Consider the following 16,896-nt stretch of genomic DNA (forward strand, 5'->3'; position numbering starts at 1 on the left):
CAAAGAATTAAAATAGGAGGTGATGTATTAAAAAAGAAGAACAGGGAATAAATGGCCTATAAACACGGACGTGTACCTGGTAGGTGACCCTCCCAGCGTAGTGTTTCACAGTGAACTCTGGCAGTGGCATCTTTGGCCTGGCATACAGCGGGTTGTTTCCATGGTGATAGTGGCACTTCTGAAGGAAGGTGTGGTCTGTTGCCTAGCGATGATTGGACACGGTTAACGGTTGGTGATCCATGGAAACGAAATCTCTACAGCACAAAAGTGTGCTGCCTGTGTGTGAGTGAGTGAGTGAGTGAGTGAGTGAGTGAGTGAGTGAGTGAGTGAGTGAGTGAGTGAGTGAGTGAGTGAGTGAGTGAGTGAGTGTGTGAGTGAGTGAGTGAGTGAGTGAGTGAGTGAGTGAGTGTGTGTGTGTGTGTGTGTGTGTGTGTGTGTGTGTGTGTGTGTGTGTGTGTGAATGCGTGTGTGTGCGTGCGTGTGTGTGTTTATTTGTGCGTGTGTGTGTCTTCAACAGAACATCTCGGCCAGTTAACTCGTGTAGGACCATGTTCATATTTCTCGTGAGCACAGGAGACGCTCCATAACACGTTTACCTCAATATGAGCTCAGTGGGCTCCTCGCATTAGGAGCCACGAGAATAATGACAGCAGCAGGTGGGCAATTAAAGGAGCGGTGGGATAGTTGTGGATCGATCCGAGTGGGCTACAATAAACTTCAGTCTCCTGCTTTATGAGGAATCCAATATGTGAAATGTTTTTTAAACTAATTCTCTCTCGCATACTGAGGTGAGCAGTGTTTGAATCACGAATTACTGTCAGCTGTTGCCTTCTCCACGCGCCGCTTATGTAACGCGGGATTTCACAAGTTCTTCTGTAATTCTGTTTCAGCTGGTGGCTGGGACGCGTTCCGCTTCTCTGGTTTCCACCCTCGTCCCCGGCGCCCGTGGAGTCGGGCTCAGGCGCAGACGTACCTGAGGGAAGCTGCACTGGTCGTCCAGGACGCGCAGGATCCCGTGCGGTTTCGCGGCGATGAGGTCGAGACAGGCCTGGTTGTGGCTGAAGGGCTGCTGCTGCCACTCCAGCTGCTCTCGCATGTACTCCTCCTACGCACACAGCACAGCCTGACCAGGGCGCTCCCCGCTACCGGACTTCTCTGCACTGACAGCACAGCTCTACTTTGAGTTTTATTTCAACTTTGAATTAAATTAATCTTGAGTACAAGGATGAATTAGCACATGCGACGACCTTCCCTTTCATCCCGATGTGCTGCTGTCACACTGATACTTGCCCTGTCTGAAGTATTAATCAGGCACACGATGAGAAGCCCTCTTACATATATGCATGGCCAAGAAATCATTCTCCTCCAGAGAAAACCGCTCTTTAATCCCCAGCGCTGATCACAGCAACTGAATTTAAATGCATGTTTATTGCGTGTAAACAGTGTCTAATGACTGCATTTCAACGCGCCTCTTCTCATTTTTCCTCAGGTTTAAGCTAAAGGTTGTAATGCAAAAACCTCAGCCAGGAAACAGACATTTCATTGAATCTACTGGGGCTGTGTTGCTCCCTGACCTGCTCCTCCTGGAAGATGACCTTGATAAAGAAAGCCTGCAAGGTCTCATTGGCGTAGTTGATGCACAGCTGCTCGAAACTGTTCACCTGTAGATCCTGGGGGGTAAAAAGAAGACAAGAGGGTTGATGACGCTAAACACAGGTCAGCTACGAAGCATCAGGGCTGTGACATTATTGAGTCAGACTGTGGTCGAGCGTGACCTCAAATCCATAAATGTCCAGTATGGAGATGGAGAGGGCTTCGCCGCGAGGGTAGACGCGCCCGTTGATGCGCTCTGTCAGCCAACTAAACAGCAGCGAGTACAGGATCTTGGCAACAGCATCTCTATGAAAAACACACAATAAGGTTTCTATGGAAACAGAAAACCCGGTTCCTATGGAAACAGAGGACATCTGAAGAATCTTTTCCCGAGCCCTGACATGCTTTGTCCTCACATGCCTCTATCAAAGATTGGAGGAGAATATCAAAGAGTCTTCACCCCCTCTCAGTGGTCTCCCGGTGTGACGTTAAAAAAGGAGCGCGGGAAAAAATTAGGACGTTAAAAAAGCTCAAACAAGGCTGTTAGAGAGGCTTTTATTTCAGGTCACGCCAGGCAGAAGTGGGCGCGTGCTATTTAATTTAACAGATGCTATGTTGAGACTTGTGCTCACCTGGCATCCACAGCACTCTCCACAGTGAGCGGAGTGTAGATCTTCTCCCGCACCGTGTCCTGTGGAGTCAAACATCTGTTAGCAGCCGCCGCATCACGCGCTGCAGCGTGTTCCCCTCACCGTCAGTTTAAAGGTGACAGACTTCTGCAGGCCTTCGGGCGACACTTGCAGCAGCTCCGCCACCACCCGGATCTCCTGCGCGCTGACTACGGACGCCACCTCCTGACCTTCAGCCTGCGGGGGCACACGCGCCTCCATTATCACCCTCATCCGTCACCATCAGCAGCATTCAGCCATGAAATTAGGCACGGCGGCCTGTGTGTGAGGGACGCTGAGACCTGGTGCGGCTGGAAGTAGACGTTCCCGAGGTGGAGCACGGACGACAGCAGCCTGTAGATGCCGTACTGCTCCTCTGAGCTGAAACACAGGATGTCCATGGCACTGAGCAGACGGCTGAAGTCCTCCCCATCATCCTTCCCCGCTATGGTGCAGTCCCCTCCCTGCAGCCGTCACACACATGCATGTTATCAGCCACTGTTTGATCAGAGCGCTAATTAGAGAGCATCTTATCAGCAGCAGGTTTCCTTCTTGCCGACCTCCAGGGGCTTGAAGTTTCACCTTCACCACGCAGAAGTGTGCGTGAGGTCGCGTCAGCACACTGTGACGTGGCAGCTGGGTGTTAATTACAGGCAAAACAGAGCACGTGAGCAACCAGAGAGGGCAGAGACGCACAGGTGCTGGAACTCACGCATCGCACGTCAATAACGTGAATATCCAGGAACCAGAAACGATACCAGCAACTTGGAGCGATAAAAAAAAAAAAACAAGCTTCTGTCTCTTTCAGTGAGTACCGTCGCCTCGCAGCAAGAAGGTCCTGGGTTCGATTCCCAGGGCGGATCTGGGCCGTTCTGTGTGGAGTTTGCATGTTCTCCCCGTGGGTTCTCCGCGTGGGTTCTCCGGGTTTCCTCCCACGGTCCACAAACATGCATCAGGTTCATTGGTCAATGTAGATTAGCCGTAGGTGTGAGTTTATGTGTGTGAATGGTTGTCTGTCTGGATGGATGGACATCTACTGAGCAACAAATGGATTCCTGGGGTTTGAGCCACACTCACTGGCCACTTTACTAGGAACACGTGTTCAGTTTAATTCAATACAATCCAGTGACCTAAATAGGCGCAAACACATTAGACAGGAGCCCCTGATACTTTACTGTGAGCAAGTATTAAATCGATCAACTCCATTTGTTTATCTATTTATGTGGAATGCAGAGGTTCCACACTGAAAAGGTTATTCACGACTTCTTCACGTGCCACACTGTGTTTTATATTTGTTGCCATTAATCACTCGATGGAATAAATGTCACTTTAAAAAAAATTGACACCTCATTTGTTACAAAGCGTGTGAAATTGATTGTGGTGACCACTCCTTATCTGTGCCCTGTGCATGTGTGCATGCGCGCGTGTGCGTCTGCGAACACACCTGATTCAGATAATAATAAGTCTCAGCTTCCTGCAGGTACAACGAGCGCTTCTCCTGAGGAGGAAGACCTGCCAGCATCTCGTAGAAGATGTGGTAGTTGCGCTCCGATTTGGCCTGTGGACGAAGGAGCACAGACACGGTGAGACGTAACAACGCGTCACCCCACGCTGTGGAGATCTTTGACACCTCTCGGGCTCCACCATCTCCCCTTTCTGTGGGTGACTCAGTTGAAAGGTGACTCTGGCTAAACACCTGAGACGTATGTGTGCATCTGTGTGTGTTGCGGTCTTTTTCACCTGAAATACAATGCGGGACTTCTCCAGCAGGTACTGAGACGTTATGGCACCGCTGATTACACCCCTGGGACGAGGCACACACACACACACACACACACACACACACACACACACACACACACACACACACACACACACACACACACACACACACACACACACACACACACACACACACACACACATTATGTGGGTTAATTCACAGAACAGATGATCAGAGCCCCTCTTCTGTTAGAGAATCCTCAAAGTGTGTGGGAGCTGAAACCTATAGGAGAACTTTTAAGGGATGCAATGCAGCATCTATACTAACTATGCTAACTAAAGTATAAAATTTTATCAGCTGCAGCTTTCAAATATTTTTCCCGTTTATTAATTTGCTGTGTTAAAAAGGAATATAAGGTTTTTTCATTCCGGGGATCTTCACTCACTGTGGAAGCCTTGATCCTGTTCACACACTCACACCCTGAAGCTGTTCGACCTGACCTGTGGCCACTGAGCAGCTCCACTGGGCTTCAGGCCTTTAGAGTGAAAAGTGCTGCTTTTTCAGGTTTTAACTTTGCTTCTGTGGTCTTAAACTGACCACTGCCTCCCAACTATTATCATTTTATATTTAATTATCACTTTGAAAAGAAAGCATCATGCATCATCCAATGCTTAGTTTGGTTCACGTTAGCTTCTTACGGCAACATAAGCAGCTAAATCACTGTTAGAGAGTACAGTATGTGTAAGTACTTACTCCTCCATGAAGATCTGCGTGTATTTGCCAAAGCGTGAGGAGTTGTCGTTTCTAACTGTTTTGGCATTCCCAAAAGACTCCAACAGCGGCGTGGCCTCCAGGATCTAATGAACAGCAACTGAACTGTTACCTCCATTAACCTTTACTGGGATGATGTTTGTCAGTGGAGCTGAGACAAAAGGATGTTTTACCTCTATCTGATGGGAGACGGTTAAAGGGATGAGAGAAGACAAAGGAGAGCAGTATCAGCGTAAATGTCTGTAGTTTGGGATGTTTTCGTGTGTTGGAGGTTAAACTCAACCTGTTGTGTCACGTTGCGTTTGTGATGTATGGCTGTCAGGTAACGCAGGATCAGTTTTGTAGCTTCGGTCTTTCCTGACCCGCTTTCTCCACTGTAACAACAAACACACACATGACACATGACACATGACATAATCTCTTTCTTTTGTTTTCATATCACATCTTCCCCTCAATTAATCAAAAAAGAATGAGAATGAGGAAATGATGTTTAAAAAGTCAAATGTAATATCACACTATAAAGGCACTATACAAGTGCATGCACCATTTATCATTTACTATAAAGTAAGTTGTAGAATTTGGGCTTCTTGTTAAAATGAGCAGCAGATTGAAGACCTGACTCACATACCTGATCACAATACACTGGTCCCTTTTGGCATCCATCATGGTGGAGTATGAGAGGTTAGCAATGGCAAAGAGATGACTACAACAAAACAAAACACGCTTTAGTCACTTTGGACGTGTGTGTGTGTGTGTGTGTGTGTGTGTGTGTGTGTGTGTGTGTGTGTGCGCATGCTTGACCACGTGAAGTGGTAATGAAATCCATAACCAAACTCTTCCCTGGCAACCGACTAGCTACCGTGTAACAGGAGCCGCTTACTAACACCTGAGAGTGCTGGCATTTACACACCTACGGTATTTACCACCATCCTGTTCCTCACAGCACAGCTTACAACCCTTGTAATCACACACAGCGACACAATAAACCACATAATAATAATCCTGGTCTTACGGAGGGTTGTCGCTCAGGCTGCGGCCTTCGTACTGAAGCACCATGTCGGTGCCGTAGATGTTGAGCAGCTTGTAGGGGTTCACGGACATGAGGATGCTGCCTATGTAGGTCTGTGTTGTGGAGGAGCAAAGAAGAAGGTGTCAAGAGCAGTTGCACAGCAAAGTATGAGCGTTCTTCTATTAGAAAGTACGCACATAGAGGAGGTCCTGGTCGTAGCGCTTCTTCAGGTTCATCAGCACTGTGGTCTCATTCAGCTCACTGGAATTACACATGGAGGACATTAAACACAGCGGAGACTTCCCCTGTCTGGTCAAACTATATAAAGTCAAAGCTAAAGCAATTTCTCTTTAAACAATTGGATCTAAACCGATGGACTTTCCTCACAGTCAGTGAAGATCTACAGTACTTTGGTGCCTCGTCTTATTAAAACACTTATGTACTTAAGATACCTAATGCTGGGGATTTCTTTTTGAGCTCAAGGATTTTCAAAGCCTGCAGGCTCAGTGAAACACACACACACACACTTGCAGAAACTGAAGACACGTTCACACTGGAGCAACAAAGTGCTTGTGCGTGTGTGTGTGACACGAGTGAACGAGCTGCGAGGCTGTTTGTTATTACTGAATCGCTTACGGCAGCTGTGTCATGTCCTCCATTCCTTCGGCCCAGCGCTTTACCCTGTGGCTCGTTGTGGGCATGGTTAGGATTGAGTAGATCTGAACACACACACACACGTAATGGTCTGTGATTAGTCCAACACTGTCAAAGCTTAAAGGCTGATGTCAGTATGTGATGCAGAACAGATATAAGTATCCACAAATGCAAAGCGTGCTGTTGCCCATTCTTTGTTCTCAAACAACATCTGTATTTCACTTTTTCCAATACTGAAGTACTGTCAATTACCTGCCATGAAAAATGGGCATATTAACATGTTAAATAACACATTTAGCTACCTTATCATACCAGCTTTGACCAGGTACTCTGTCTCTCTCAGGACTCCATCCAGGGTCTTGAGGATGCCCGTCGACGAACCGCGGTGTAGGTGAATATCCTTCCAGCATCCCGTCTTCCTTGTACATCGACCATTTTGCCAAATGCTGGATGGTTCCATGAGGCAAAACCCTCTCGGCTGCCCAGATGTCCTCTCCTCCCTCCGCGCCCCCCCGAGCATTCCTGGCCCAGTGGCCTGAGCGTGGCCCATAGGGAGGAACCACAGCGTAGCGGTAATCTTGACCCTGCAGAGCGGTTGGCACCCTGTACGAGGCGTATCGAAGATGCTGGTTTTGGATGGCATCAGACAGGCTTGGGTTGTGGAACCGACGAGTAAGAAGAGACCCGTCAGGAAGCCTGTGGGGAAAATGTTAGTTTTAAATAAGGTCTGTAACAAACAATGAAATAAACACGACTTCTTCTCCACTGGTTATTGCCTCACTTGCAGGTTCATTTCCCAACAGTTAACTCTTAACGCCTGGATAAGCCTACCTGCTTATGCACTGTCCTAGTCTCCATTAATGTTGTAATTCCCTACCTGTAAGTGACACCACGGAGGTCCTCATTTTGCAGCGCAGAGGAAACGTTGGGAGGGGACGGTTTGGGCACACCTGACAGCACAGAGCCATCTGACAGGTGATAGAGATCTGCTGAACGAAGTGCTGTGTTTCGCCTCAGAGCAGATGAAAGATTGGGCTTCTGGCCGGGGATGACCAGAGAGCCATCAGGGAGGTGATAGGTTGCATGACGAAGGTTTTGATTTAAAAGGGCCTGTGGGTGCAGGACAACAAATGCTTAATAGACGTTTTGCTTATAATTAGTTATATTTTCCCTAAAGCAAACACAGAAACTATTTAGACTGCAACCAAGTTAAATTTGGATAAATGTTGAATACTTTCGATAGTTCAGGTCCAACTGGTTTCCTTGGGTCAATGATGATGGTTCCATCGGGCAGGGTGTAGGACACACCCCGTAGATAAGGGTTCTGCAGGGCAGCTGCCAAGGTAGGGCTCTTTGGTTTCCTGGGGTCAACTATAATAGTTCCATCTGGGAGGGTGTACGTAGCTCCTTTCAGGGCTGGGTTATTGAGGGCCTAATGAGTGCAACAGCTGGTTTCAGTTAAGGCTAAAAGTACTTTACTTTGATAAAATCACAGTAAAACTATATCTTTATATCAAGAGAACAGTTAAACAACAGTCTGTCATGGCAATGTGTCTTCAAAGCTAACCTTGGCCAGGTTTGGTGACATCGGTATATTCGGGTCATGAACCCCATCCGGCAGCGTGAAAGAAGCGCTCCGTAGGGCAGAGTTTTGTAGGGCACTGGACAGGTTCGGAGAGGTGGGCCTCCATGGGTCAATGACAATAGTGCCATCAGGCAGGGTATATGATGCGCTTTTTAGGTAAGGGTTCTGAAGTGCGGCAGTCAGGTTTGGAGACTTTGGTTTTTTGGGTTCAATCACAATGGTACCATTGGGCAGTGTGTAGGAAGCTTCACGCAGAGCAGGGTTGTTCAAAGCCTTAGCCAGGTTTGGAGAAATTGGTTGCTAAAAAGACACATAAACATCCAACTTTAGCCATGAACTATCAAAGTCTGAATACAATATAACAAAGGGGAAAATGTATTTGATTGAAGTCGAGAGTCATGGGTTACTCGTTGTCTGGGGTCAACAATGGTGCCATCAGGAAGAGTATATGAAGCAGCCTTGACATCCTGATTCTGAAGAGCTCTGGAAAGGTTAGGAGACAGGGGAATACGAGGGTCCTGTGAGGGTGGTGTCAGAAAAAAAGGACGTTAGAAAGAAAAATTTGAATTTTATCGACATACACTTCTGGTTGTATAGTAACAGGGTGTTCACGCTTAAAGCTACAAATCACTGTGCTGTTGTTGGATAGTTGTTTTCTGATATAAATGTGGTTATACACACCAACAAAGATGGTGATTTCTTTTTAGTTTTTTCTTCTTATATAGGCTTTAAATTGCTCTCACTTGGTGTTCTCTTGCATTGTGGTGGTGTACTGATGAATTATGCAAGGTTTCTATTGCAATAAATGCTACAGTAGCTTGAAGTGTGAACTCTGCTTTGTTGCAAGATGTGTCTTACCCACCCTGATAACTGACCCATCGGGCAAGGTGTATGTGGCTCCACGTACTTGTTGGTTTTGCAAAGCATGACCAAGCAGTGGGGAGGACCGTGAATCTGCATATGGTGATACCAGGGTCCCATCAGGCAACCGGTATGATGCCTGCATCATCTGTGAATTTTGAAGGGCATTTCCCAACATTGGAGCAGAGTGCCTATATGGGGACCGTCTCAGTTGCATGGGTGTCTGATAAGATGCGTGGCGGAGGTTTGGGCTCTGTTGTAATGCACTGTGGAGTTGAGGTCCAGCTGTTACATATGGGCTACGGCGTTGCATCAATGGAGATCTTAAAGACGAGACGTCCTGCAAATCAGACCGGTGCTGTAAGGCATCGTGGAGCAGGGGTGCTGGGCCAGGCTCAGAGATGTAATCATATGAGGTGACAACAGTTGGTCCATATGGTGAACGGAGCTGTGGTGTCTGATAAGAAGCAACACCTCTAAGTGCCTGACCATGTCTCATGGCTCCAGGGAGCATTGGACTGGAAGGTACAGATGCAGGATATGGGGACTGAGGTCTTTGAAGAGGAGAAACGTACGATGCTTCTCTCACTGCTTGATTTTGCATTGCTCTAGACAATACTGGAGAGGAAGGGGCCATTGGCTGCTCATAAGGTGATGCTGGTCTTTGTAGGGGAGAAACATAGGATGCACCTCGCAAAGCTTCATTCTGTAAAGCCCCGGGAAGCAGAGGAGATGAAGGGCTGTCCTGAAGAATCTCCTCATTATAGCCATCAGCATAGGGTGCAAAGGTTTCAGGGGGAAATGTGGGCGGATGGGCAGCTTCGGGGAAAAGGATGGTGGAGGATGGACGAGAAAGTCGAGGAGAGAGACGCGGGGATGCAGAACGAGACATGTGTTTAAGGGAAGGAGAAGGAGAGGCACGAGGCATACTTCTTACAGACTGCCGAGCCATAAGGGGACGTCCTCGAGCTATAGGCCGAGGAGGAAATCGGCCAGATTCTCTCCTTCCCAGTGGGGCACGGTGGACCATGTGAGGGGAGTGGAACGGGGAAGAATGCAGGGAGGAATCCACGGTGAGAACTGAAGACCTATTGCTTCTTATGGAAGAGGCACGAAATGGACGCACATTCTGGGTGGGTGGTGGAACTGGACGCCCTCTAAGCCCCATAGGGGAGGGTCTGACTGTACCTAAAGGAACATTTCCGCCCATCCTAGGCCTGGCCAATGGGGTGGGGTCCCTGATTAGCCTAGTTGAGCGACGAGAAAGGGTTGGGGATGATTGGGCAGGACGGGGCCCTGCAGGAGAAAAACTGCGATGAGACATAGAGGGAGAAGGAGATGGTCTTCTACTAAGCTGTGGAGAGAGAGTTACAGATGCATGATCAGGGGATAGGGGTGGGGAGGGTGAACCATGCATCTTTCTGCCTCCAAATTGGCTACGAGCAGGAGGTGGTGAGGGTGGAGGACTTCGTCTCCTCATTGAAGAACGAGGTGAGGGAGGTGGAGAATGCTGCCTCATTGATATTCTTGGTGACGTTGGACGACTTTGTCTCATCATTGAGGCACGAGGAGACTGAGGAGGTGATGGTCTGCGAGCCACAGGAGACGGTGACCTATGAGATTGCATTCGACGAGGGGCAAGGGGAGATGCCTGTGGGGAGGAAGGTGGCGAGATCCTTCTTGACACTACAGAAGGGGGTCTATGGGCATTCATGAAGCCACCTCTCATGGATGCTTGTGGGGAAGGGCTTATTCTTCGGGGAAGCATAGGAGAAGGCACTGGGGAAGTCATGGCAGAAGGATGGCGTTGCATCTGTGGGGAGGGAATGATGACAGAGCGCCGGGAAGGAGTGGGAGAGGGCTGAAGCCGTCGAGCAGGAAGGGGAGACATATTTGCTTGCTTGATAATCATAGCAGTGGGAGTGGGGATTAACGGTGGGCCATAACCCTGCTGCTGTGGCATCATCATGGGGTCTGTCATCATCTGCTGCTGGATAAACAAAAATAATCACTGAATAGATTAATGAACAATAACATTGTTTTCCTACTAAAACTAAATAAGGCAATTGTGAGATATGGAAACTGGATGTTGGTAATGAGTCAAAAATAAATAATAAGTTGTAACAGAAATTAGACTGCTATTATAGTATGTATATATAAATCCTGTAATACATCAATTGTTAAAGCAAACTTGTAGAAAAAGAGAGACTATTTCAAAATTAGCTGCTAGTGACAAATCAAAAAAAGTCTGAGAAACTGTCTAGTGAATGTGATTAAATAATCTGTACTGTAATAACAAACATTAATGAATTATGTCACATATGTTTTTATTTCTAGTAGTAAATATATAATACAACATACATAAGATGAATAGCATTAACCCTGTGGACTGAGATAAACTGAAGGTGGTTACTTACTAGCAGTGTAGATGTCTATAATATAACGTCACATATTTATTTCATCACTTAGTAAAGTTTTTGACCATCTGACACTAAGGAAAACGATGCTGAGTTAATGTTACTGTACCTGTGGAGTAATCATTTGTGGTGACATCACCTGTTGCTGGGGCAACATAATTTGCTGTGACATTATCTGCTCTTGTGGTGACATCATTTGTTCTGTCAACATATCCTGGTGTGACATTATCTGCTGGGGCATCATCTGTTGCTGAGAGACCATCATCTGCTGCTCTGGTGACATAATTTGTGTTGGGATCATTTGGGGAGACAGACTTTGTTCTTGTTGCAACATCATTAATTGCTCTGATGACATAACTGGAGACATATTCATTTCTTGTAACATCATCTGTTGCTGTGGTGACATCATCTGCTGCTGTGGTGACATCATCTGCTGCTGTGGTGACATCATCTGCTGCTGTGGTGACACTGTCTGTGGGGGCATCATCATTGGTTCATGGGCTGATATCATTTGTTGTTGTGGTGTCAGCATTTGTTGATGTGTAGACATCATCATTTGTTCTTGTGCTGACATCATTTGTTGTTGTGGTGTCAGCAGTTGTTGATGGGGAGACATCACCATTTGTTCTTGTGCTGACATCATTTGTTGTTGGGGTGACATCATCATTTGTTGTTGGGGTGACATCATCATTTGCTGAGAAGGTGACATTATTTGCTGTTGAGGTGACATCCTCATTTGTTGTTGTGGTGCCATCATATGCTGTTGGGGTGACATAATGCCACTGGACTGACCAGGTACAAGAAGAACCTGGTCTTCATACTGGATTTCTGACATATCTTCAAATTCTGGATCTGGCGGCAAGGTTGGTGGAGGGGGCAGGGGCACATCTAGACGCTCCTTTCCAAACAGGCGAACTTGAGGTCTAGGCACTCTGAATGTCATTTCTCCTCCCTGAACTACACCAGCATCATCTGCATATTGATCTGACTGACCCGTGTACTGGTCCCCATAGAGACCCTGTACCTGACTCATCCCTTGCCCTCCAAAACCAAAAGCCTGTTGTCCTGGTTGTAGGAATCCAGTGGCCAGCTGTGAGCTGAAGTCATTGTAGGGCACGCTACTATCACCATAGCTGAGTTGATAGTCTGTTGGAAATCCCCCTTGCATTCCCATGGTTGCTGCGTACGGGTCGTCGTAATATCCTGCCTGTCCATCATAGTATCCACCTCCTTGTGCATCATCACAGTAAACAAGTTGACCATTTTCATCATAGTAAGCCTGAGGCTCAAGGAATCCATCCATCTCTCCTCCGTACATTTGGTCTTCACCCATTATGGCATAATAGTCCAGACCCTCATCACCATACATGGCTTGTTGCTGGTAGCCATAATAATCTGCTTCCTGGCTGTGACCTAGAGCGGAGGAATAATGGTTATAGTAGTCCCCCATGCCCTCATCGTAAAATCCACCTTCATAATATTCGCCATTTGAATCATAGAGTCTTTCATCTTCATAGTACCCAAAGTCTTGATAGTCTCCTTCCCCTCCGCCATTGTCGTAGTAGCCAAACTGCCCATGATCCCCATAACCATCGCCATAGCCTTGGTAGCCTTTCTGATGCAATGAACGCCGCTGACCGTATCCAAGAGCCTCCATCTCTTCCTCATAACCATCGTTTAGGTAACCTCGGGGATAACCTTTGCCTTGTCTTCTGTATCCTCTACGTCCCGAATTCCCTCGTATCTTAGTAGACAGAAAACGATTGGTTAGCCAGTTAGTTGCTGCTGCAACTTTACCTAGCAACACGCTTCGAAGCTTGAAGCCGTCGCTGGGCCCATCACCCGCCTTTTTTTTAAATAGGCCTTTGAAGAAGCCCCCCTTCTTCTCACTTGACTTATTCCCTCCGAGACGAAGCAGCATATAAGTTGGCTTATTTCCACTATTTGCTGCTGCCTCCTTCTCCTTTTTTCTCTTTTTGCTGGCCTTAAATCTCATCATGAATCGAGACGTGTTCTTTAGCATGGACTTTCGACGTTTCTTCTTAGCAAGCCGGGTCTTTCTCCTCCCTAACCCTAGGAACAAACGCGATGTGCTTTTTAGCTTCTTTCTGCTGTTCCTGCGTCTTTTGAAGCCAGAAAACTTCATGAACATCCTCGACATGTTTTTCAGTCCTTTTCTTGGAATTTCCCGTGTTGGCCCGGGTGGAGGTTCTTCTTTCTTTTTGGCTTTTTTCTTTTTTGCATCTACATCAGATTTCCCTCCTTTAGCTTTCTTTTTGGATTTGCCATAATCATCCTCCTCATCCTCCTCATCTTCATCTTCATCCTCCTCGTCATCTTCTTCAGACTCGTCTCCACGTCTAGACTTCCCCCCTTTCTTTCCCTTAGCACCTTTGCCTCCTCGTCCCTTTCCTCTCCTGTCATCTTCTGAGTAGTCCTCGTCTTCATCTCCTTCACTAAACTCTTCTTCCTCTTCCTCACCACTCAAAAGTTCATCCTCTTCCTCCTCAGACTCGACTTTCTTACCTTTCCCCTTGTCTTTTCCTTTCTTTCCATCATCTTTCCCCTTGGGTGGCTCCTCTTTTCCCTTCTTTCCTCCTTTCTTATCATCCTTTCCTCCTTTCTTATCATCTTTCCCGCTCTTTTTATCATCCTTTCCACCTTTCTTGTCATCTTTTCCTCCCTTTTTATCATCTTTCGCCTTCTTTTCCTCCTCCTTCTTTTTCTCGGCTTCAGCCTTTGCCTTCTTTGCGTCCTTCTTGGCGTCTTTCTTGCCGGCCATTTTGACAAAAAGCTAGGAGTGTACCATTTCCTGTCTGCAGTTCGCAATGGTGTTAGCCTTAAAAAACACAAATTACATTATAATTGAATCCGAAACTGTAAGAGTATTTTAAACATACGTCTTTAAAACGAAAATGTAATGTGATATGTTTAAATATAACCAGAAACCTGACCTTCCTGAATTCCTGCTTTAGATATGCCTGGTTGACTTTCTGCCGGTGCTATGTGCAGGTTCAGTAGCTGTGTGAGGACAGGTCCACCTGGCCAAAGCGGGTTTACTCTGCCTAAATCTGGTCCCCATGTAGATTCCTGTTCAGACAGACATAACTAAATGGGAGCAATCTCATAGATACTTTATATACAAAAAAGAACTAGCAACACCATTCCTCTACCAAGAATTTCATAAACGTTTTCAGAAATATTTAAGGCCCAACCTCTCCAAAGTTGAATTTGTGATCCCTGCTTCATGATTTATGGCCACTAGCCTGAATTTTTTAGCAAGAATCTTTCACCCACAAGACTAAGGTCAGGTCTCCAAAAAGTTAGGGTTTAAGGACAGACTGCTGAGTGTCAGCAGTATGAACTATTAACTCAGTACAGTATGTGTTAACAGCACAAGCTTAACCTCACTGTGAACTGTTTACACACATTACTGTATTGGTTTTGCTAATTTCCACACAGTGGGATCCCTGTGGCGCAGCTTTCTGTAAAGCGGGTTACGAACATCAGCCTTAAACAGCCTTAAAGACAAACTGAAATAGCACAGCTTTCTAACGATAGTCACCTTCACATTCAGTAACAAACAGCTCAGAGGTGAAAATGTAGCGGTCGCCAGGATCCCTGAAGTCTACAAAATCCGTTGCATCCTTGTTGATGGTTAAGAAAAAAGCTGAATACAGGTCACGGTGAGCTCTCTCTTCTGACCCACTCTGTCCTCTGTTGCTCACTACACCACAGCAGTAGTCTGTCCACCTCACCCTCCTGTCAGTGTGTGACAGCTCAAGTGTGTGCGTGTGTGAGAGGGCGTCTACGTGAACGTACGCGTGCTTGCGTGTGCATATGTATGCGTTCCTTGTGGCGGGTTGCAGGAGTCTTAACTTGTCATCCGGCTCCACAGGTGAAACTGGAGATCTGTGGACGGCTGAGGGGGCGGAGCATAAATAATAAAAAAGGTTGAGAGAGGAGAGAGAGAAAGAGACAGCCAGACAGACAGTGGATGCAGAAGATAAGCCTGAGTGGCACTTTGAACCCGTCGCATCTACAAATATCCACGGGTGACAACCTGAAATGTTTGCATCACTGATGCTTTGTATGTTTCATGAAGTCATGCTACCTGACCTTAAACCTCCTCCTCCTCCTTCCATGTGTCCGGGATTGTAAAGGCTGGTGACGCATCTCTTTGAGAAACATCATATTTATATAGCATCAGTATGAGCAATGCAGGCAGCCACCAACCCACTTCCACATGAGTAACAGCAGGAGAAGAACTCCCACTTATTACACAGGACAGACTATGACGTCTTCCCTCTAGGTATCGCTGACAGAGGAGCGACTCTCAAACAGACACACACGGCCGCTGAAGGATCGGTAACAGGGTTGTGATTATTCGTGCCATCAACCAAATGATTCCTCTTTCAGAGAGAAGGAGTCGGATTGCTAGATCTGTCCCGTTACAGGGTACAGGTGTTTGGTTGCCAGATCCTGATCTTTTGCTCTAGGTTTGTAAAACTATCTGATCATTACCAAGCAGTGTGTGTGTGTGTGTGTGTGTGTGTGTGTGTGTGTGTGTGTGTGTGTGTGTGTGTGCGGAGCTGTGTTTCTGAGCACATTAAACAGACAGAGAGCTCGATGAAAGCGTTTGTCTTGAACCTTACGTTCGACTTTGAAGCAGAATAAAAAGACTCAATCAAATGTGAAAAGCCCTGAGTAGTCGCTTCCTCTCTCGTCCCATAGCAATCTCTGTTGGCAGGTGGTCCTCCATCTTTTGATCGAATTTGTAGAGAAGAGACAACATAGAGAAGCTGGGACACATGCCCAGGAGAAAAAAGCAGACTCATGACAGAGGTGGCGCTCAGCATTAAGCATTCCGGTCCTGAGGGGGAGCAGCAGACCGTCTTTTACACGCACGCACGCACGCACATTGACACACGCACGCACGCACACGCAGCAATCTGCTGCTATCTAGTGGAGCAGAATTACACCTGCAGCACTCCCAGCAGTTTGTGGAGTAAGTTGACAGGCCTGCAGTCGCTGCGTTTGTTTTCAAGCACGGAAGACGTGTATGTGCGTGTGCGTGCGCGTTAGTAAGAGGAGGGGGCGCTCCTACCTGTCCTCCGGCACACCCGGCCTCTGAAGGCGCTCGTCACCAGGGCTCTGTAGTCTCGTGCCTCCATCCTCCTGGACTGCGGGCCGAATACGGGAAAGTTGCAGTGCAACAATTCCCCGTCACATGTTTCCGTGTCCTGGTTACGCACGGCTTTCCCAACTGTGTGCGGAGAGGCTCAAAAGCAACAGGGGTCGCTCAGCGGGGAGGAAAAGTGTGCCACTGGGAATGGAGGATGAATATTTAACGAGCGCTATTCTTCGGCGACAGGCCGTGGGCTTCGGTTCCACACACTGCGGTGAGAGCTGATGAGCGCCGCGGGAGGCAGTGTCGGTACAGGCTGATACGCACTGATGTGTGCGGCGGAAAAAATAAAATAATAAAGTAAACACGTTTCCATGAATTATTGGCGAAATGTAAATATTAATACGCGTTTTCATCTGAGCCTATGCTGCCGCTCTTAATTCTGCGTGGAGCGCGCGTTCCCTCCCGCGTCGAGGTGTCATCGCGC

General features: G+C 47.2%; 1 protein-coding gene across 1 annotated transcript in view; it reads right to left on the reverse strand.

Annotated features, from left to right (window-relative positions):
* The window catches only part of myo15ab (myosin XVAb), a 35,805-nt gene extending 18,909 nt beyond the window's left edge, over positions 1-16,896 (reverse strand). Inside the window, exons 1-25 of the mRNA XM_029150972.3 lie at positions 16,389-16,896; positions 14,236-14,371; positions 11,391-14,120; positions 8,866-10,854; positions 8,411-8,521; positions 7,986-8,303; positions 7,653-7,850; positions 7,296-7,528; positions 6,721-7,114; positions 6,401-6,483; positions 5,962-6,025; positions 5,768-5,877; positions 5,384-5,458; positions 5,039-5,129; positions 4,929-4,934; positions 4,738-4,841; positions 4,002-4,065; positions 3,706-3,819; positions 2,564-2,725; positions 2,346-2,459; positions 2,226-2,284; positions 1,776-1,899; positions 1,575-1,670; positions 974-1,105; positions 77-202 (exon numbers count right to left, since the gene is read on the reverse strand). Of these exons, the coding sequence (XP_029006805.1) occupies positions 77-202; positions 974-1,105; positions 1,575-1,670; positions 1,776-1,899; positions 2,226-2,284; positions 2,346-2,459; positions 2,564-2,725; positions 3,706-3,819; positions 4,002-4,065; positions 4,738-4,841; positions 4,929-4,934; positions 5,039-5,129; positions 5,384-5,458; positions 5,768-5,877; positions 5,962-6,025; positions 6,401-6,483; positions 6,721-7,114; positions 7,296-7,528; positions 7,653-7,850; positions 7,986-8,303; positions 8,411-8,521; positions 8,866-10,854; positions 11,391-14,063 (7,440 nt within the window). The 5' untranslated portion in view covers positions 14,064-14,120; positions 14,236-14,371; positions 16,389-16,896. The remainder of the gene's footprint in view (positions 1-76; positions 203-973; positions 1,106-1,574; positions 1,671-1,775; positions 1,900-2,225; positions 2,285-2,345; positions 2,460-2,563; positions 2,726-3,705; positions 3,820-4,001; positions 4,066-4,737; positions 4,842-4,928; positions 4,935-5,038; positions 5,130-5,383; positions 5,459-5,767; positions 5,878-5,961; positions 6,026-6,400; positions 6,484-6,720; positions 7,115-7,295; positions 7,529-7,652; positions 7,851-7,985; positions 8,304-8,410; positions 8,522-8,865; positions 10,855-11,390; positions 14,121-14,235; positions 14,372-16,388) is intronic.

This window comes from Betta splendens, chromosome 1 (assembly GCF_900634795.4).
Source record: "Betta splendens chromosome 1, fBetSpl5.4, whole genome shotgun sequence".
NCBI lineage: Eukaryota > Metazoa > Chordata > Actinopteri > Anabantiformes > Osphronemidae > Betta > Betta splendens.